This window comes from Lasiosphaeria miniovina (genome assembly GCF_030549165.1).
Source record: "Lasiosphaeria miniovina strain SMH2392-1A chromosome Unknown B0T26scaffold_1, whole genome shotgun sequence".
Classification (NCBI taxonomy): Eukaryota; Fungi; Ascomycota; class Sordariomycetes; order Sordariales; family Lasiosphaeriaceae; genus Lasiosphaeria; species Lasiosphaeria miniovina.
In genome coordinates this window covers 1,222,999-1,242,005 of record NW_026848220.1, presented here as the reverse complement: position 1 = coordinate 1,242,005, position 19,007 = coordinate 1,222,999, and the positions used below count along the sequence as shown (strand labels likewise).

Sequence of the window (19,007 nt, the reverse complement as noted above, 5' to 3'; positions counted from 1 at the left end):
TGGGGTAACAGTAAGGATTACTGCTACATTCCGTGCCTGCTAAAATAAGGCCAACCAACTTCGTGCTAACCTGTGAGGCAATGTCCGCGAGTGACAATAAGCCCCCCGAAGCATTCAGCCACACCGAGTTTCAGCTGTTGGTTTCAGCCACGATTTAGGCGTTAGCTTAGGTACCTAGAATTAGGGGGCTGCCCCGCAACGCCGCGCATGCTTCCCCACTATCTGACCTCTCCATGCAGGCATTCCCAGGCCCCTCGAAGCTCGCCTGAAGGGACAACACAACACAACTTCTAGCAAGCTGAGATCTCTTTCTTTATTGAATACATACGTGACGAAATCTCCCCATATCTGCTTAGCTCTCTCGCCAATATATACAGCTATTTAACTCACCATGCCGATCGAGATTGAGCAAATCCTGGCTGCTTCGCCCGCCACAACGCGGGGTCAGCCAACCCAGCTCTCCTGCGATGCCAAAGGAGAGCGGATCACCTACGCAGTAAGATTTCGCCCGTTTTTCTCTCTATGCACTAGTGATCAAGTTAAGTTGTTATGCAAACCTCTCTGACGCTCGGACAATGGAGTAGTCGGGAAAATCCATATATGTGCGCAACATCGACAACCCTGCGCTGTCAAAGCAGTACACTGGCCATACGGCCGCGACGTCGGTGGCGCGCTTCTCGCCGTCGGGCTACTATATCGCGTCGGGCGATGTGTCGGGGAGGGTGAGGGTGTGGGACGCGGTCGAGGCGGTCAACACCAAGGGCGAGTATGCCATCATCTCGGGGCGCATCAACGACATTGCGTGGGACGGCGACAGCCAGCGCGTCATCGCCGTGGGTGACGGCCGCGAGCGCTACGGCCACTGCTTCACGGCCGACAGCGGCAACAGCGTGGGCGAGATCACCGGCCACAGCAAGGTGGTCAACGCCGTGGCGATTCGCCAGCAGCGGCCTCTGCGCGCCGCCACCGTCTCGGACGACTCCAGCATGTGCTTCCTGCACGGGGCGCCCTTCAAGTTCGCCACCAAGGTCTCCCAGCACAAGAGCTTTGTGATGGGCACCGCCTTCAGCCCCGACGGGAGCACGCTTGTGACTGTCGGCGCGGACAGGAGGATTCAGCTTTACGACGGCAAGACGGGCGAGCCGACGAAGCAGATTGGCGAGGGCGTGCATTCCGGGAGCATCTTCGCCGTGAGCTGGGCCAAGGACTCGAAACGCTTTGCGACATCGAGCGCGGACCAGACAGTGCGTGTGTGGGACATTGAGGGGGGCGAATGTGTACAAACATGGCGTCTTGGCGAGGAAGGGAGCATCAGTGTCCCGCACCAGCAAGTCGGTGTGGTGTGGCCCCATGGCAGGAGTGACGGTCTTATTATCAGTCTGAGCCTGAACGGAGACCTGAACTACCTGGCCGAGGACAGCGCAGTTCCCATCAAGGTAGTACAGGGGCACAATGGAAGCATTACGGCACTTGGTGTAGAGTCAGAGGGGAAGGCGGATAGCGTCATAACGGGCAGTTTTGACGGCCAGGTATGCAGCTGGGACCTCTCTACAGGAATCGGTCGCGCTGTGGACGGGCAGGCCCATTCCAACCAGGTGACACAGTTCGCAGCCGCGCCAGGGCGGACATATAGTGTGGGCTGGGATGACACGCTGCGCATAGTCGATGAGTCGGCCAACACGTTTGCGGGCGAGTCGCTCAAGCTGAGCGCGCAGCCCAAAGGCGTTGCGACGGCTAGCGGCCATGTCATTGTTGCGCTTGACAGCAAGCTCGTCGTCTACTCGGGAGACAAGCAGGTCAGCGAGCTGGACACGGGCTTCACGCCATCAGCCATCGCAGGATCTGGCTCGCTTGTCGCTGTGGGCGCGAATCAAAACGCCGTCCAGATATACAAACTCGATAGCAAGGGCGTGCTTTCCGCGACCGAGTCCTTGACGAATTCGAACGCACAGGTTTCAGCTCTGTCGTTTTCTCCCGATAGCAAGCACTTGGCAGCGGCGAATTCAATAGGGAAGATCGTCGTGTATAAGACAGATTCCTGGGCCGTAGCCACAGATCGATGGTCGGCGCACACGGCCAAGGTGCTTTGCGTTGCCTGGAACCAAGCGGGAACTCATGCGGCCAGCGGCGGCTTGGATACGAATGTGTGTGTGTGGAGCTTGGCGAAACCCGGCAGCCGGGTCAAGGCCGTCAACGCCCACAAAGATGGCGTGTATGGTGTGGGATGGGTTGGCGGTGATCAGAAGCTCGCGAGCACCGGTGGCGATGCTGCTGTCAAGATATGGGCGCTCAAGGGTCTGCAGTAAATCAAGACTCGGGAGCTCCTGAATACTCAGTTCAGAGGCTAGCAAACACAAGACAACGACTTAACGCCGAGATGGATGTACTGAACCAGCCTGGCCTTTCCATTTTCCATTACCGTGCCATGCAATAAAGGGGTATCCCGTCCTAACGCCTTGACCCGCCAGTTTCCTCCTTAATTATTTGGGCTCTTTGTTGGAGTCCAATAACAGCCGTCCAAGGCCGACCTGGCTCCATTCCGAATCCCATAGGCGCTCGACACTAACACCCGAGCCTCCAATATCGTCGCCACTCGCTTGGCCGCCATAGTTGGTACAAAACTCGTGGTTATGTTCGTTCCGAACACTGAGTCGGCGCTTCTCCTAGTCGACCGCAAGCCGAGTCAGGTCCTCCAAATTTTCACCCCTCCCCTCATTTTTCTGCTCATAATGGGTCATGACCTCATCGAGGTCATGTAGATGTTGCTGCTGTCTCAGCACCTCTGGATAGCACGTTAGCACCATCCAATCGAATAGGGTCACGCGCTCCGACTCGGGCACCAGGAAGCTCCGGGCCGAGTACGGCGGTAGGTCGTTGAGCCGACCTTGGGCAACGAGCTCTTGAGAGCGCGCCAGGGCGTTGGTTAATTGTCTGTAAGGTCTAGATTAGCGGGGATCAGCTCTTGAGTAGACTCTTCTCGCAAGCACCGATCGCATTCTACGTCAAGAACGTGATAAATTAAAGAGGAGAGGGGTAAATACCCAAGGTTTCCCCAGATTCCCCAACCCTGAGGTTCTATCACATCGGCCAGCTCATCTTGGTGGTTGTCCATGAGAGTAGGGTTGGGCACCGCAATGAGCGGTGCCTGGGTCCGTTTGACCTCGAGAATCGTGCCCGAGCCTGCCGAGTTTCGCGTCAATACAGAAAGTGAGATAGTCCTGTGTTCAAGTCTCCTCACCCGCGTGGGTAATGACGCAGCCGGCCAGTCGGACACCAGCTTCACCACGGCACCGAACGTAGCAGAGGCTCATATTCTTGGTATACGTGAAGCAGCGAATGTCGATGCCGTAGTTGTCGGACAACGCCTCAACCTGCGCGGCAAACCAATCGTAATCGGGGCCGCACTGGACCTCAAGTCTTTTGAATCTGTAGCTCGCGAGGCACTGCAGAAACTCGGGCTTGATGACTTCGGCGAGCAGCTGGGGAAATCCTGCGGTTGCACCAACCGTCACCAAGCACATTCGGCCCTCGTGTCGACTCATGCTGCTCATGCTGCTCATGCTGCCGATGTCGACTTCATGGCCTTCAGCAGGATTCTTTCGCGATTTGGGGGGTTTATCGTCGTCGTCGTCCATCATGCTCATTCGTTGAGTTAACTGAATTTGGCGGGGCAGCTCCGTTCTTTCCTCGTCACTCCGAAGCACCTTGATAAAATAACACTGTAGCTCGAACCCTTGCAAGGGAAGGTCTGCTTATCGTAATTGGCAGAAACTGTCACAGCTCGATAACGAAAGGCGGTGAAGCGACTAAGCACCAGGGCGCCGCTAATTGAAGCAAGGATTGGCTTGGTGTGTGGCTTGCCCCAGTGGCATGCCCTTCCAGGCTTTGGCAAGCTTGGATTGTGGCTTGGCGCAATTCGCAGGGCCCGAAATTTTTGGGGACGGGAATCTCATGCCGTCACATTAACTAGACAGACTCGACCGCCCGGGATGACCTCCGCCGCTAATTCCCTTCGGCTGTGTCTTCGGACCAGCAATCAAATAACATCACGTCTTCGGACTGTCCAGCGGCGGCAGGTTCCTCTCGCGCGCCGCGCCCTGTCAACCTCGCAGGCGCGATGGGTTGCCAAGGAGAAGGGGAAGGACGACGAGGACAGCGAACCCCCCGAGCTGAAATACTACTCATCATTCAATGACCCGGGCGAGGCTCTTAGAAATCGGCTGAAAGACGAGACGCTTTCCGAGGATGACCGTGCAACTATTACTGGGATGCTCGAAGAGTGGCAACTGCTCCCGCAACAAAAGAAGGGTGACGCCGAAAGGCTCAAGCGAGACATCAACAACGAAATGTCAGACCTCAGAAGGATTATCAACCCTAAAAGAGACGCTTTCTGGAACGACAGTGACGAGAAAGACACCGACTTGATCACGGATGAGTTTGGCGAGGATGACTTCGAGGAGGACGACATGCTCAGTATGAGTCACGGCAAGCTAGAGGAGCACCGAGAGGCCAGAGAGTACGCGCGCATTACCGTGTGGGAGATGCCCCTTCTTTCACGTAAGATAACCCCTCGTCAGTCCAAATTTGTCGGTGACGCGCTGTGAACTGACAGACGCGGCTAGAGTTTGCCAAATCGTTCCAGCCGCCGGCCAAGGAGGACTGCCTGCGCTTCAGATACACGACCTACATGGGAGAGCTTCACCCTGCCGACAGAAAGGTCGTCGTCGAGTTCTGCCCTAAGGACGTGCCAGGTCTATCAGAGGCCCAGCAACTGAAGCTGAAGAAGCTCGCCGGTCCCCGGTACAACCCGGAGAAGGACATCGTCAAAATGAGCTGCGAGAGGTTCGAGCACCAGGCCCAGAATAAGAGATACCTGGGAGACACAGTGTCCAAGATGATTGAGACGGCAAAGGTATGGGGCCGACATCTGCTTTACGATCTGACAGTTTCCCTCCATGCTAACCAGACCAGGACCCTACCGATATGTTCGAGGACATTCCCCTCGATACCCGCCATCACACATTCAAGGTCAAGCTTAAGTACCCCAAGGAGTGGTACATAAATACGAAGCGGCGAGAGGAATTGGAAGCTCTCCGCAAACAGTCTTTGTTGTTGGATGAGCAAAGGAGGGCAACTGGCGGCCTCATTGATGGTGTCTCTATAATCAAGAAAAACTTGTTGGCGGCTGTTGAGCCCGAGCCTGTCATGGAGCTGAGGGGTGGGCCACGGTCTGGCAAGATGCGGCGATGAGGCCTGGACAGTCACACCTCCGCTGAAGGTCCGGGTATCGTCATGATGTCTGGCAATGACCCAAACCCTGGTCGACCACGCAGCATTCCACATTTGCCAATCTAGTACTGATGTCTATTGGGGTCATCAGAAAGCAAGGTTCGCTGTTGTATTGAACGCTATAGTGCACATTAATCTGTATAAAAATCGGAAGAAGTTATATCTTCCATCCCCATTAGAGGACATTGACTTGTCCAATCACAAAGTACTAGCTTCCGAAAGTATCAGGGCTATAAGCCATTGTGCCCTTTACTCCTCACCATACCCAGTCGGCAACAGCGGGAATGCCGAATAATCTCGAGTTGGGCTCAGATGGATGCTCAGTAGTTACAGTGAACATGAACAAAAAAGCAATTTGAAGTCTTTCTTTCTATAAGATAGAGACTCCTAGTGACTCCCTCACATGAGGATGATAACATGGAAGAAAAGTATTATAGAGGCGAAGACTGACCCTAGGTAAAGAAGGGCGTATTTTCTTCTTTTGTAACCTAATCGGTTGGCCTGTGTAACAGTAGTTCAAAGTCGACCGCCTACGGATATGTACTGCTGGTAATTCGATCTCTGCATGTCACTCTCGAGTTTGTCATCAGTGAACCCGTTCCATCGGCCGTTTGCTCCGAATGCCCAGGGATGAAAAAGGGCACTAGTTTACCAGGCTTCTTAATTACGTCGTGTGGGGAAGAAGATGCACTGACACGGGGCTGCGCGCCAAGCCTTTTTTTATTATTTTAATTCCGAACCAAGGGTACTGGTACGTGGGTTCACATGTGTTTCGAATCAAGAGAGTGCAGCTGTCTGCGGGTCTTCTATTGCCAAAAGAGTCGATGCTTGATAAAACCTGCCAAAAATTATAAGCAAGTGAGTGCAGTGCAGGAAATCGTCCAACGTTATCCTAGTCCTAACAAGGCATTCGCACCGCGCCCCTCGGATTACAGAACGACCCAGCACCAATTCTTCTTGGCCACCTTCCCCTCATTGCCATCGACACCTTAGTCCCGTGGTACCCGTGCCTCGGTTCAGCTTGTGTTTTCTTGAACGTGGGTATAGTTTTACGTAGAATTGCACGTTGATCCTGCCAGCAGCTTACAAGGGTAAGTGGGTACCTCCTTATACTTGAGAGAGCCGTCTAAAGATTTCACTTTTGTTGTATGTTTGCGCCATTGCTAATCACCCACTTGCGCCAAATAGAGTCTTTAGTCGAGTATTCCAGTCTCCTGGTTCAACCTTAATCGCGCACCAACAGGAGCGCTTCGACAGCTCAAACAACGCGCGCTCAGCCAAAAAGGCATCATGGCAACCAAGGACGCGACGCTTCCCCAGTTCGAGGCCACGGCCCTGGACCTCATTCCCAAGGTCGCCAGCGCCGCGCGAGGTACCTTCCGCACGCACAAGACCAAGAAGGTCCAATGGCGCATCGTGCAGCTGCGCAAGCTCTACTGGGCCATCGAAGATTTCAGGCCTAGGCTTATCGCTGCCCTGATGCATGATCTGCACAAATCCGTATTCGAGGCCGTCCTCACCGAGATCGACTGGCTCCTCAAGGACTGCATGTTCATGATCAAGCACCTGAACGATTTCACCAAAGACGAAAAGCTTGGCTCTCCCGCCGTCCCCATCACCTACTCCATGATGAACTTCCGCACCCGCAAGGAGCCGCTAGGCGCCGTCCTCATCATCGGGCCTTACAACTATCCCCTCCAGCTCCTGTTGGCCCCTCTGATCGGGGCCATTGGTGCCGGCTGTACCGCCGTGCTCAAGCCCTCCGAGCTGACCACGGCCTGCGCCATGGTTGTAAAGGAGATGGTTGAGACTCGCCTGGATCGCAGCGCCTTCGCCGTCGTCAACGGTGCTATCCCCGAGACCAACGCTCTTCTGGCCGAGAAGTGGGACAAGATCTTCTTCACCGGCAGTGATGTTGTCGGCAAGATTGTCGCCAAGAAGGCGGCCGAGACCCTCACTCCCGTCTGCCTTGAGCTCGGCGGAAAGAACCCGGCCTTCGTCACCAAAAACGCCAACCTGGCGCTGGCCGCCCGGCGGCTGCTATGGGGCAAGACCCACAACTCGGGCCAGGTCTGCATGTCGCAGAACTACGTGTTGATCGACAAGCAGGTCGTTCCGGCATTTACTAAGTTTCTCAAGGTCGCCTATAAGGACATGTTCCCAGACGGCGCAAAGGCGAGTCCTGACCTTGGGCGCATTGTCAACGCCCGTCACTTCCACCGCATCAAGAAGATGCTCGACGATACCAAAGGCAAGATCGTTATGGGCGGCGAGGTGGACGAGGCTGAGCTTTACATCGAGCCTACTGCTGTTCTGGTCAACTCGACCGACGATTCTATGATCAAGGAAGAATCGTTTGGTCCCATCTTCGCCCTCTATCCCGTAAACTCGCTCGACGAGGCTCTCAATGTTGCTGCCTCCGTCCACCGGACGCCGCTGTCGCTGTATACGTTTGGGTCCAAGTCCGAGAATGAGAGAGGTAAGATTGAACCCCTAATTCAATCTCTGCCGACCGTTATTCTGGTCTCTGCCTGCCTGCCTGTCTGCCTGCCTGCTAATATTTGCGTCTCATCCAGTCCTTAATGAAATGACGTCGGGCGGCGCCACGCTCAACGACTCCTTCTTTCACGGCTCCGTCAATACTGTGCCATTCGGTGGCGTTGGCGACAGCGGCTGGGGCTCTTATCGTGGCAAGGCCAGCTTCGACTGCTTCACGCACTTCCGCACCATTGCCGAGACGCCCTCGTGGGCCGATAAGATCCTCCGCGTCCGTTACATGCCCTACGACATGAGCAAGATGCGTCTTCTTGCCCGCCTGACGGCCCCCAAGCCCAACTTTGACCGCAGCGGTTCAATCGTCCGCGGCTTCAGCTACTGGGTAAAGCTCATCTTTGGGCTCGGTGCCAGCAGCGCCAAAGGTGCGTTGTTCAGGTGGCTGCTTTTGCTGGCAGTCAACTACGTGTTGAAAGCCTCTCTCGCTGCGAGATAAGCTTGGGTTTTCTTCTTCCTTTTTTCTGCTTCTTCTGGCCGTGCCCCTCTTTGCGCGCACATCTTCTTATCTGCGAGCCATCTGTCATTTTGTCCCGTCTATTCTGTGTCCGCATTATCTCTAATGCTTCTCTCAAATAGACGATGACGCCAATGTGTGAGGGAACTGTAATATGATACCAAGCGAGCGTTTCCGCAACCAAATCAAACAAAGTGATGTAGGGACGCTGTCAATCTTTAGCTGTCTATTTTGTTTTTTAATTGATGATTTCTAAGCGAGAAGACATCAGACCTGTGAGGTGAAGTAATCGTAATGTGAGGATTATCATCGAGCTACTTTGCAAACACTTGGTTGGGTGTTCGAATTAGCTTTTGTGGTCTGGCAAAGACAGTGCTCACGTCAGATCTCTGCTTCCTACGGTGTCTCCTTTGGCGTGGAGCCGTTGCCGTTTCTAAATGTACTTGGGTAGTTATTATTAACATGTAACTCTGACATGATCTCCGACACAAAATGTGTGGGGCGTGGATTTTTGGAAGTGTGAGTGATTCGATTCGACAAAACTCCGAATTCAAGGACATAAGGATACGGCCCGGAGTTGACCTATGATGATTTCATATTCGAGAGTTACCCATACGACAACGGGCTAAATGACTCGTAGTCTTTGATTCACAACTTTGTTCGCCAGGTAAGGCATAAACACATGACGAGGACATTGGAAGTGGACTGGGAGGATGTTAACTGGTTGATGAATATGGACATTAAACCGCTGTGAGCGCAGCAGCGAGATGCTCGCCCCTCTCTCCGCCTAGGTAGATATCTTCCGGCCCCTCGCCCGATGCCATTGCCATCTCTACAGCCTCATGGTAGCCCCTCATGACCATGTCCTCATCGACGCGGAGCCCGTTGTCCACCAGTGCCGTTACCACGCCGCGTATCCTCCCAATCTCGCGCATGGTCTCAGGGCCGATGCGGTCGTTCTGGCTCGAGTACATGGTGGCGCTGACACTCTCCTCGATGTTCGTGATACCGCTGGTCTTGTCGACAAGGCCCTCGGGCGTCTCAACGTGCTTGCTGATCCACACGTAGCCGTTGACGCCGAGCACAATGTCGACGGGCCCACCGCCGTTGGCCGACTCCAGCGTCCAGACCTGGCGCCGACTGCGTACAACGCCGCCGCCACCGCCCATGCCTGACACGGCGACGAAGACGCCATTGCGCAGCTTGCCGTACTTGAGCGAGCGCGTGTGCAGCACGGCGCCGCCGTCGGCAAACAGCTGCTGCACCTCTGCCACCAGCAGGTCGCCCTCGGCGAAGAAGGTACGGATCTGCAGCTCGTCCGTCTCGGTGCGCTTGCGCAGGATGCCGCCGGGCAGGTTGATGGCGCTGAGCGGAAGCGACGCTAGCTGTGTCGACCCCACGTCGACCCGCCACCGCTTAGCCTGCACCTCGACAATGCGGCCGACCACCAGGTCGCCGACCTCGGGCGTATACCGCGCCCGCAGCGGCCGCACCGAGAGAAGCTTATTGGTCCGCGTCACGGTGCCGGCCACCGACGAGATGATGGACGTCGTTGCCGGCGCCACGTACGTGCCGTGTCCGCGCATCCACTGCGGGTCGTCTGTTATGACCTCGCCTGGTGTGACGATTTCGTACTTGCTGCTGTTGCCGCCGCTCGCAGCCGCTTTCCTCCCCGCCACCGCCCGTTTGAGGCCCATGGATATGTCTCCTTCCGGGTCGGAACCGGAGTCCTCTGAATCGGAATGATCCGGGTTTGCCCCATACCCGACCCGCACCGCTTTAGGTGCTAGAATCGTGACGGGCATGTTTGTGTGTGCCTTTTTGGTTTCTCTCTCTCAATTCTTGAGCCTGCTTTGGCGCAGGCGGACAAATGTGAGACTGAGAAATGAAAATTCAGAACTTGGGCTTCCTGCTTCTGATTCAGTTTGTAGCTGTGGGCGTATCAAGAAGTTCTAAATATCTTGAGATATAGGTAACCTGTTGAGCGAGAAGATTTCACCAAGTTACACACGATATCCAGGTCGTACGGAGGTCGGGATCGGGATCTTTGAGAGACGGACGCGCTAGGTATTCCACCTTCAGACCCGGCTTCCGATTTCTCAGGTTCAAAATCGGGGTCTGACGGAGAAATTGGGCATCCAATTGGCGGGGTGCTGCGCTCCACAGGCACCCTAGCGATTCCCCACAGACCGATCTGCTCCCCCCCTGGTTGCCGCTGTCCACCCGACGCCTTCCTAGCGACTTTCCAAGGTACCTTACCTACCTGTCCTTCCCTGCCGATGGGATCCCGTCATTCCACATTTGTCGTTCGCGCTCGCCCTCCGTCCCCTCTCGTCCCAATGCCCGCACGACCCTCGCATAGATAACTGATGAGGCGGCCCTCTTGACACTGGGCTGCCCGCTGGCGAGCACGCGTGTTCAAAATGCCTTCGCCACGCGCATCTTGCCGAGCGCTCGCCTTGCACGCAACAAGCCGCTTCAGCGCCGCAGCTGTTTCCGGAGCGTCGTCGGGACGGCCCTCACTGGTGGCACACTACGTACGGCAGCAGATACCGCAGCTGCGGCTTGCATCGACGAGAAATGCGCGACCAAAAACAGCCATTTTCTTCCCAGGTTCGCATTCCTAGTCCCTTGACAGCCCATCCCCCGCGGATACCTCTGTCGGTTGAGACCTTCTGGCTAATCTCGAGGCCCCTCGCAACAGGACAAGGCGTGCAGAAAGTCGGCATGCTCACTCCCTGGCTCGAAGCCTTCCCCGCCACAGCCACCGCTATCTTCCAGGAAATTGATGAGATTGTCGGGCACAACCTCTCGGATGTTATCCAGGGCGGTCCCGGCAAGGTGCTCAACCTGACGCCCAACGCCCAGCCCGCCATCATGGCCACGTCTATCATGATCCTTCGGATCCTCGAGAAAGAGTTTGGCTTCAGGGCGTCGGACCGTGCTGACTTCACGCTGGGCCACTCGCTCGGTGAGTTTGCGGCCCTGGTCGCTGGCGGCTACATCGAGTTCGAGGACAGCCTGTACATGGTGCAGAAGCGGGCCGAGTCCATGGCAGCGGCCACGAGACGGGCTGCCGAGGACTACGGCGGCGAGTACGGCATGGTGGCGATTGTGACAGAGCCCGAGTACCTACAGCCGCTAATCAACGCCATCCACGACTTTGTCGGCCACAGCAGCGCGGGATCCAAGTCAGAGAGCGCTGAAGACCGCTCGCCAATTGAGCAGGTGCTCATTGCTAACATCAACAGCAAAAATCAAATTGTGCTGAGCGGCAACATTGAGCGGATAAAGACCCTCGTGGAGCACGTGCGACAGTTTCTCGGGCACGACCCCCGGGCGGTGCGGCTGAAGAGCGACAGCCCCTTCCACAGCCCCATAATGAAACCGGCCGTCGCTGTGATGCATAACATACTCGCAAGGAAGAGCCGCGTCAAGGGGAGGGAGGATGAAGACATTGTTACTTTCCCGGGGACACTACCGTGCATCAGTAATGTCAGCGCGCGACCATTTGAGAGCAAGGAGGATCTGAAAGATCTTTTGGCTCGGGGTTGCCTAGAAACAGTCCAATGGTGGGACAGCATCAAATATCTCGACCAAGAGGAAAAGGTGAGGAGATGGATAGGCATAGGACCCGGAAAGGTGGGCCGCAACCTAGTCGGAAAGGAGGTCGGCATGAGAGGCAAGGACACGGTCAAAGGCGGCGGTGTCTGGGCAATTACCGATCCAAGCGAGATCGAGGAGGTTCTTAGAGGTCTAGAAGAGACTGAGTCTTTGGTCGATGAAGAGTAAAAGATATCGAAGGGGGTCTGTTTAAGGGAGCTTAGCGACGTTCAGCGTTGCTTTATCAGCTATGTTGTATATGTCTTACATAGTCGGGAGCTTTCAGTATACAATAGCTAGAAGTGTTGCGCTTGGCGCTGTGGTGCGAGTTGCAGAGGGAAGCATGCACATTTTTAATTAACAAGTTTTTGTAATCAACTACAAACATATATTCCATCATAATTTGAAGCCATTGCTGTACTGGTAACTAACTGTAGAGCAAGTGTAGGAAAATTCCATGTTGTATCTGTGTAAAGCGGAGTGAAGTCAGCCCCTTGGCTTCAGCCTGACGGTCCCTTTACCGGGGTGGTGCTGACAGCTGCACCACCACTCAACCCACACATCTCCACCAAACACGTCAGGGCTGTTGAGAGGCTGAAGCTCCAGGGCTCAACACCACCGTAAACCGCTTTGGCTCTCAGGATATCAAGTCGCCAATGGCGACCGCAATTCCCTCGATAGCCTGCCTGGGGGTGATTGGCCGAAATGTACTTTTGCTCCCTCTTTTCCTCTCAAGCTTTGTTGTGCCTGTATCGCGATACGTATTGTGCATTGGCTGCTGTGCGTGCTGACGCCCAAGACTGTAGAACAACCCGCTCCACGTCGCCATCTTCCCCTCGTACGATCCCGTCACCAATAACTTTGCCCCCGTGCGCACGCCGCTGCAGTTCTCGCTGCTCCTGTCTAGCACGCTCGACGTCTTTGAGCTGCGCGCCCGGCACAATGCCGCCACCGGCGTCGGCCTGAGTGGCGACTTTGGCCTCCTCCACGCCGTCGACGAGCGCCTCGCCGCCTACGGCTTCGAGACAAACACGGGCACCAAGTTTGTCGTCCTCGTCGATATGCGCGGCCGCCGCATCGACGGTGCCATCGCCGCCGGCCTCGTGGACATTAAGGAGAAGCGGCTCGGCGCTGTCGCCGTGGGGCTGCGCGAGGGCGAGATGAAGCCAGTATGTCACAGCTACTCGAAGCCGGGATGGAACGCCGCCTTTACGGCCTGTACATATGGGATTTTCTTCTCCTTTGCTAATGTGGTATTTGGTTTTGTAACAGGTGTTCAAGGCTATGCAAACGGCCTACGTCAAGCTGCTGCAGAACCCATTCTTCGACCCGGACGAGCACGCACCGCCGGCCGGCCACGGCGGGAAGAAGATCACGAGCAGGAAGTTTGCCGACGACATGCGGAGAATTGGGGAGACTTGGACCCCTGGCGTTACGAACCTCTGACTTTCATGGAGGCAAACGCCTTGAATATCTTGTTAAAGCTGTCGTGCCCAGCTTTTTGGTGGGGAGGGAACAGAGAAAAGAAAAGCGCATTCTAATAGGCAACAGTATACCCATTCATTCAGACCGGACAACTACCAACATATCAGGACTTTTCCCGAATCTAGTCATCACATGGCTCAAGCTGAAGTTACACCATTTCTCGAGATTTACTCAGAGGATAACTAGAACCTGGTGCCGCATTGCGCATTGCGCACTGGACATGGGCAGAGCTTGTGGTATGAATCCAGCGGAAAGCGCCCGCCTCGCTGCCTCGCGGCCATTCCAGAATACACCGATACTGCTCTAGCCGGACAGAAATATTCTCGGCTCTTTCATGTGGTCGTGGATATTAAAACATGCAAAACAACCCCTAAATGCGGAGGGTTTTCTGTCATTCTATCATCAGTCCCCGTTGGTTAGAGTGAACGCCTCGAACGACGTGTCCTCGGTGTCTTCCCAGCCCTCGCCGTCTATTCTGGCCATCTTGGCCCAGCCTCGCACGAGGGCTCGCCAGTAGCAGGCCTCGGCCGCCTGACTGAAGTAGCCTCCGCCGACGAAAAGATCACGCTGGCGCCTGCCGATGCCCTCGGCAATGCGGGGGTTCGCCTCGAGCCAGGCGATCGTGTCCCCAAGGTCAGACCAGTCCGGTGCCACAAATACGATGTTGGCCTCTTCCGGGCTGTATTGCACGGGCCAGGCCTTACGGATCCGCTCCGAAGGCTCCCAGGAAGAAGCAGCAGGGGCAGCGGGTCCACCGCGAGCCGTCTTGGCATGGGACTTGCTCTTCCTCGCATCCCAACGGCCGCTCCCCTTGGCCTTCTTGGACCTACCGCTCGTGGAAAGGTCCAGGCTGCTCGAGAAGAGGGGCCGGACGAGGTGCGTCGTGTGCTGCATCCAATGCATGGGCGGCGTGATGACGACGCTCGCGCACATCTGGACGAACTGAAATCGCCCGCTGTACGACACACCCTCGGTATGCAGGACGTACTTGTACCTGCAGAACTCCTCGATGGGCAGCGCGTTGCTCGCGTTGTCCCCTTTCCACTGGAGAGGCTGCACGTCGGCCCACGCTTGGCCCTTGGCCGCCGCCACCAGATGTTGCCGCAGCCGTGGACTGTGTATGCTGTTGAACCACGTCGTCCCGCGCCATATGGCCTTGGGGATCTTGTGATTCCACCGCCCGGCCCCTTCGTACTCGCGTTCCAGGGCCGTGATTGCTTTCGCCCCTCGTCCCATGGACCCGACAAACGGCAGCTTCCACGCCCAAAACGAAAAGTGCGGCATCAGGAACGTCCGCGAGTTGGGGTCCGTTGGTGCGTGCGGCAACAACGCTGGCCGGCTGTACGTCCACGCCGTGCCGAACGGTTGGTCCTGGAAGTTGAGCGTGAAGACGGTGTCGGGCAGGGGCGTCGGCGACGTGACCAAGGCGCGGTGCAGTTGGTGCAGCGCAGCACTTCGGGACTAGATTTGCGGTGTGAGAGAGGCTCTAGTCTTGTTTTCTTGTGCATGCAAATATATCTGACGGGATATTTGGTCTCCGGGAGAGGGCAGTGGAAAAGGGGTAGGAGCTGCACTTACGTTAACCATCTCCTTGGAGAGATCTGCCTTCCGTTGTGCGTGGATTATATATATCTGTGTTTATTGCGTGCGTTTATTAGCGTGTTTTCTTTTTCAAATGCGGCTGCTACTGAAATGAACGAAGCGACAGGACCTGTGGCCGAGTACGGACTTGGAGTTGGCTTTCCGGAAAGACACACCTTTCCGTCTTTTATCCGACCTTGCAGCGGCCCTAGGTCACCCGTCTGCTTCACTTTGAACGGGCCCTGGGCAACGGCATCGTCAATCTCCTTGGTGAGCCCGGGGAACGTGGCCTCGCATTCCCCCTCGCCTAGCGACAGGTTCTCAAGCGCTTCCGAAGGGAGCGCGGGTCTCGGGGCGTAGGGCGAGATTCGCATTGACGGCGGCCTGTTGATATCGCCGTAGTCGTCGTCCGACGGCGTCCTCCACACAAATACTAGGCAGAACAGCGCCAGGCACGATCCGAGCAAGAGCGTCAGCTGCCGAATCTGCCGGCGCTGGCGCGCTTTCAGCATAAGTCGTCTCTCGCCCATGACGGCGGCGGCGGTGTCGTCGTCGTCGTCGTCGTCGTCGTCGTCGTCTTCTTCCAGGGCAGACCCGAAGGAGGGCGGGGATGCATTTACAAGTGCATCCACGTCGACTTTGGGCGGTCAAGAAGGATGGAAAGTAGGATACCGCGAGATAGAGTAGAACTGGTGATGAGTACGTTGGTAGGTAGGTATGTATGTACAAGTACACAGTAAAAAGGCCAACTATCTAGAAGGCAAGGTCTCTATGCCATGGAAACCTATGCTACATACCTTGCCTACTTACCCAGCCTGGCGTCACTTGCCTGCCAAAGAGCCAAGTATATCTGCATGTACAGTACCTACCTGCCCACCAGACATACCCTCACTTCCTCATATTACTGCGCAATTGGGGCTGCTTGGGGAGGGCGTGTAAGCGAAGGTGAGCGAGGGGTCTGTCAGGTTGCGTCGAGTTTCCCGGCGGGAGTGGCTCCGGAGGCAGGTGTGTGTACATTCTAGGTAGTATAAGCGTGTGAAGCACCATTTTTTGCTGGCATGTACACTGGACATGGAGAGGACGTGGTTAAAAGAGGGGCCGGCCGGGGGAGAAAAGGAAGGGAGTACGTCTTTTGGAGATCCCGGCAAAACCGGCAATTGTATATCTCTTCTGTCTACTGCTGGCCAGCGACGATTCGAGGTGCTGATGAAACCCGCTGCTTGTCTTGCATTTCGTTTATGTGCTCTCTTGGAACAAAAATGTCATGCACGACGACTATGGACCTTATGTTCGAAGTGCTTGGTTCCATCTTGAGATTCTAGCATTGGGTCGCCTCCATAATCTCTCGGTCGGCAGCAGGTCTTGCCTAGCGGCGCCCGCCCGCTGTGCTCGTTGCTTGCCCGTCTGGTCGGAGCCGAGTGGTGGAGTGAACGAGTAGGGAAATGAGGAGATGCAGAGGCCGTCCGTCTTGGAGTCAGTCCATTGTATTGTGGGGGAGGAACAAGGGCCGTCTTCCCCACAGTTAGGCCACCAATCGTCTTACATCCACCAAACGGCCCCCCTCTCTTCTCCGATCTCATGCAGGCACAAAAGGGACGAATGAGGGCGATCCGTTGTCTGTTCCCTCGGTAGCACATGGTACGTAGCCAAGGTTGTATTGCTAGATGAGGTGGGCATGAGTAGGTAGGTAGGTAGGTAAATCGCCCGGCACATCTCACAAGCGATCCGACTGCCCGCCTGCTCCGTATGTACGCCTTCCCCTGCTACCGTCCCATTCACCACAACCCTGCCTAATAGCCAACTCCCCTCACCTAGCCTCTTCTTGGCCATCTTCTTCAGGGTATCTATCTCTCAGTTGAAAGTTTTTTTTTCGCCTTTTTTGTAATGAGCAATCCCGAACCTCTCCAAACCCGCCGGCTCTGTGAGCTCCGTCGACGGCCCCAAAACGATTTCACTTTGGGAAGCCCTTGATGGGCTTGGAGACACCGGCCTGGACGCCTCGGAGCCTTCCCAGTGCCTAGCATCGCCTGGGAGAGGCTTCCACCAGTCGCCCTCTCTCGAATGCCATTGCCAGCTGCAAAGCTGCCACAGCCGGCTCGTCGCTCGTTTATACGCGAACCGCTCGTCCTCTCCCGTGAATGCCCCAGTCTGGCCGAAGTCGACCTTCCGCTCCGTCTCCAGCCCGAAATCAGAGTCCTGGTCGGGGTCGTACTTGGCCTTGGAAGAGTCGGCATACGTGGATATGTTGGGGCGGAAAGGTGAAACCTGGTCCTGAAAGACCTCGGCGATTGTTTCCGCATACATCGCGTCACCGCCATCGTCCCCTCGCGCGGCTGCCGTCTGGCTCCCGCTGGACGACAGAGGCTTCTTTCTCATTTCTGGAAAGAATAGATCGTCAGGGCCCGCGCCCGCCCTAATGACCAGTTTGCATCGCGACTCGTAGAGAGCGTCCAGCAGGGTGATGAATCTCCGCGCTTCGTTCTTCATGGACAGAGTCAGGATCGGAACCTGGTCAATAATAAACGTATGGTAGTTCGAAGCTAGCGTGATGTAGTCAGCTGGCCCGAAGGAGCTCACGAGTTCCGTGAAATTCCAATATGCGAAGCCGTCGTGCTGTCGCGGGACAATAACCTGGCGGCCATAAACGACCAGGTTAGACGGCTCCCAGACGGCAGATAAAGGATTCAGGGATTCATCTCCGTATCGTAAGGCTGACGTCCACCGCTCGTCGCCCTCGGATGGGACGAAAAACATGGCTGGCGTTCGGTGACTGGTGGCCTGTGTGTGGCCTGGCTCGTCACGGCACTCTGGTGTCACTCCAGGACCTACCATTCCTTGTGACAATTGCCCGTAGGTCGGTTGAGAGAAGGTCTCTGAATCCATCAAGCCGCTATCCATTGGAATTCCCAAGTCTCCTGACCCGCGCAGCTGGCTATCCGACACCTCCCTCCGTCTCCAGTCTTTCGTGCCCTCGATGTGCCAGAAATCACACCGGGCTTTCAGGACATCCAAGAAGGCGGCAAAGTCGCTCGACTGGCCAAATAATTCACCGCCAAACCGGCGCTTTCCAAGGCCTAGGACCTTCTCGACCAACCCCCCCGTAGCGGGTGGAGAGTAAGAGGAGCCAGTTGCCTTTTCGAGCTCTTCGGGCATCCTGTTGGACGACACAATGAGAACGCCGCCAAGCTGGAAGAATGTAATGAACAGATTGCTCATGATCTTGCTCGCAGCTCGGTCAGGGAGTTGAAACTCGTCGAGAAAGAGTATGGGAGACTGCTCGACCATCTCTTTCGCCATCCACAGTATCGAGTACTGCTGGTCGCCCGGGGCGAGCTGGGGACGGGACTTTCTGAACTGCTCCAGCCGGGAGAAGGCGTGGAGCATAAACGTATTGAAATGCCATCTCTTCTTGCGGCGCGTAGGCAGTCCCTCGGCGAGGAGGTCTAAGAGCATCGACTTCCCCGTCCCAACCTCCCCGGAGAGGAAAAGCCCCTTGGGGCTGTCAATGTGCAGAGCGGCCTGCTGGCTCGTCAAGATCCTCGTCAGCGCGAGGCTGTCGCTCGCTTCAGACCCGGCCTTCTCAAAGAAGCGCGCGAAGAGAGGGTTTCGCCGGATGGGGTGCTTCTTCGTGGCAAGCTCATCCCGACCACCGCCACCGCTACCGCCACCATCATCTGCAGCGTCGACGGCGCGGGCAATCTGCTGAAGCCGTGCTCGGTGCTCCTGGGCCGGAATGTAGTCCTTCAGGCGTAGATAGAGCTTCTGCAGGTGGTGTGCCAGGCGGTATTGGGACGTGTCCGGGCTACACACGCCCGTCGCGATGAGCGCGTTATACTTGACCAGGGGGTCGGTGATGGTGACCGAGGTGACCGAGGGCACGACATGGCGCCGCATGACCACGCACGCCGCTCGCGCGCTCGCAGCCTCAATTTACCTGACGGCGACTTGCGCCTCCCTGTGCCGCGAGAAAGAGCTCGAAATACGGAAATAAGCATATACTGAGCTGTCGCGCCCCCTGTTGTGCAGAAAGATGAGAGGAAAG

The 19,007-nt window shown here is 56.1% G+C and overlaps 9 protein-coding genes across 9 annotated transcripts; 5 read left to right on the top strand and 4 right to left on the bottom strand.

Moving 5' to 3' along the window:
* Nucleotides 1-135: 135 nt before the first annotated feature.
* On the top strand, nucleotides 136-2,708 carry B0T26DRAFT_9143 (WD40-repeat-containing domain protein). The gene is made up of 2 exons (XM_060448151.1): nucleotides 136-496; nucleotides 585-2,708. Exons 1-2 carry the CDS (start codon nucleotides 392-394, stop codon nucleotides 2,304-2,306), a joined length of 1,827 nt encoding a protein of 608 aa, XP_060302151.1. The 5' UTR covers nucleotides 136-391; the 3' UTR covers nucleotides 2,307-2,708.
* B0T26DRAFT_630964 (glycosyltransferase family 28 C-terminal domain-containing protein) lies at nucleotides 2,664-3,542 on the bottom strand (the record flags this gene model as incomplete). Its single annotated transcript, XM_060436301.1, has 3 exons — nucleotides 2,664-2,931; nucleotides 3,042-3,180; nucleotides 3,239-3,542. The coding sequence occupies 3 exons, from the start codon at nucleotides 3,540-3,542 to the stop codon at nucleotides 2,664-2,666; spliced, it is 711 nt and encodes a 236-aa protein (XP_060302150.1).
* Nucleotides 3,543-3,863: 321 nt separating this feature from the next.
* B0T26DRAFT_683329 (mitochondrial ribosomal subunit protein-domain-containing protein) lies at nucleotides 3,864-5,463 on the top strand. The gene is made up of 3 exons (XM_060440802.1): nucleotides 3,864-4,557; nucleotides 4,623-4,912; nucleotides 4,972-5,463. The coding sequence occupies exons 1-3, from the start codon at nucleotides 3,990-3,992 to the stop codon at nucleotides 5,248-5,250; spliced, it is 1,137 nt and encodes a 378-aa protein (XP_060302149.1). The 5' UTR covers nucleotides 3,864-3,989; the 3' UTR covers nucleotides 5,251-5,463.
* Nucleotides 5,464-6,579: 1,116 nt separating this feature from the next.
* On the top strand, nucleotides 6,580-8,278 carry B0T26DRAFT_631931 (Aldehyde/histidinol dehydrogenase; the record flags this gene model as incomplete). Its single annotated transcript, XM_060436399.1, has 2 exons — nucleotides 6,580-7,768; nucleotides 7,866-8,278. The coding sequence occupies 2 exons, from the start codon at nucleotides 6,580-6,582 to the stop codon at nucleotides 8,276-8,278; spliced, it is 1,602 nt and encodes a 533-aa protein (XP_060302148.1).
* Nucleotides 8,279-9,036: 758 nt separating this feature from the next.
* On the bottom strand, nucleotides 9,037-9,993 carry B0T26DRAFT_635851 (uncharacterized protein; the record flags this gene model as incomplete). The annotated part of the gene is made up of 1 exon (XM_060436769.1): nucleotides 9,037-9,993. One exon carries the CDS (start codon nucleotides 9,991-9,993, stop codon nucleotides 9,037-9,039), a length of 957 nt encoding a protein of 318 aa, XP_060302147.1.
* A 405-nt stretch (nucleotides 9,994-10,398) lies between these two features.
* B0T26DRAFT_683312 (malonyl CoA-acyl carrier protein transacylase) lies at nucleotides 10,399-12,298 on the top strand. Its single transcript, XM_060440801.1, has one exon. It carries the CDS (start codon nucleotides 10,877-10,879, stop codon nucleotides 12,086-12,088), a length of 1,212 nt encoding a protein of 403 aa, XP_060302146.1. The 5' UTR covers nucleotides 10,399-10,876; the 3' UTR covers nucleotides 12,089-12,298.
* Nucleotides 12,299-12,555: 257 nt separating this feature from the next.
* On the top strand, nucleotides 12,556-13,345 carry B0T26DRAFT_634925 (Longin-like domain-containing protein; the record flags this gene model as incomplete). Its single annotated transcript, XM_060436674.1, has 3 exons — nucleotides 12,556-12,606; nucleotides 12,706-13,068; nucleotides 13,172-13,345. The coding sequence occupies 3 exons, from the start codon at nucleotides 12,556-12,558 to the stop codon at nucleotides 13,343-13,345; spliced, it is 588 nt and encodes a 195-aa protein (XP_060302145.1).
* Nucleotides 13,346-13,369: 24 nt separating this feature from the next.
* B0T26DRAFT_9086 (glycosyl transferase family 90-domain-containing protein) lies at nucleotides 13,370-15,638 on the bottom strand. Its single transcript, XM_060448149.1, has 4 exons — nucleotides 15,545-15,638; nucleotides 15,142-15,486; nucleotides 14,963-15,016; nucleotides 13,370-14,845 (listed from the first exon to the last, which is right to left on the bottom strand). The coding sequence occupies exons 2-4, from the start codon at nucleotides 15,475-15,477 to the stop codon at nucleotides 13,787-13,789; spliced, it is 1,449 nt and encodes a 482-aa protein (XP_060302144.1). The 5' UTR covers nucleotides 15,478-15,486; nucleotides 15,545-15,638; the 3' UTR covers nucleotides 13,370-13,786.
* A 1,178-nt stretch (nucleotides 15,639-16,816) lies between these two features.
* B0T26DRAFT_632055 (AFG1-like ATPase-domain-containing protein) lies at nucleotides 16,817-18,859 on the bottom strand (the record flags this gene model as incomplete). Its single annotated transcript, XM_060436413.1, has 2 exons — nucleotides 16,817-17,754; nucleotides 17,791-18,859. 2 exons carry the CDS (start codon nucleotides 18,857-18,859, stop codon nucleotides 16,817-16,819), a joined length of 2,007 nt encoding a protein of 668 aa, XP_060302143.1.
* Between the last annotated feature and the right edge of the window lie 148 nt (nucleotides 18,860-19,007).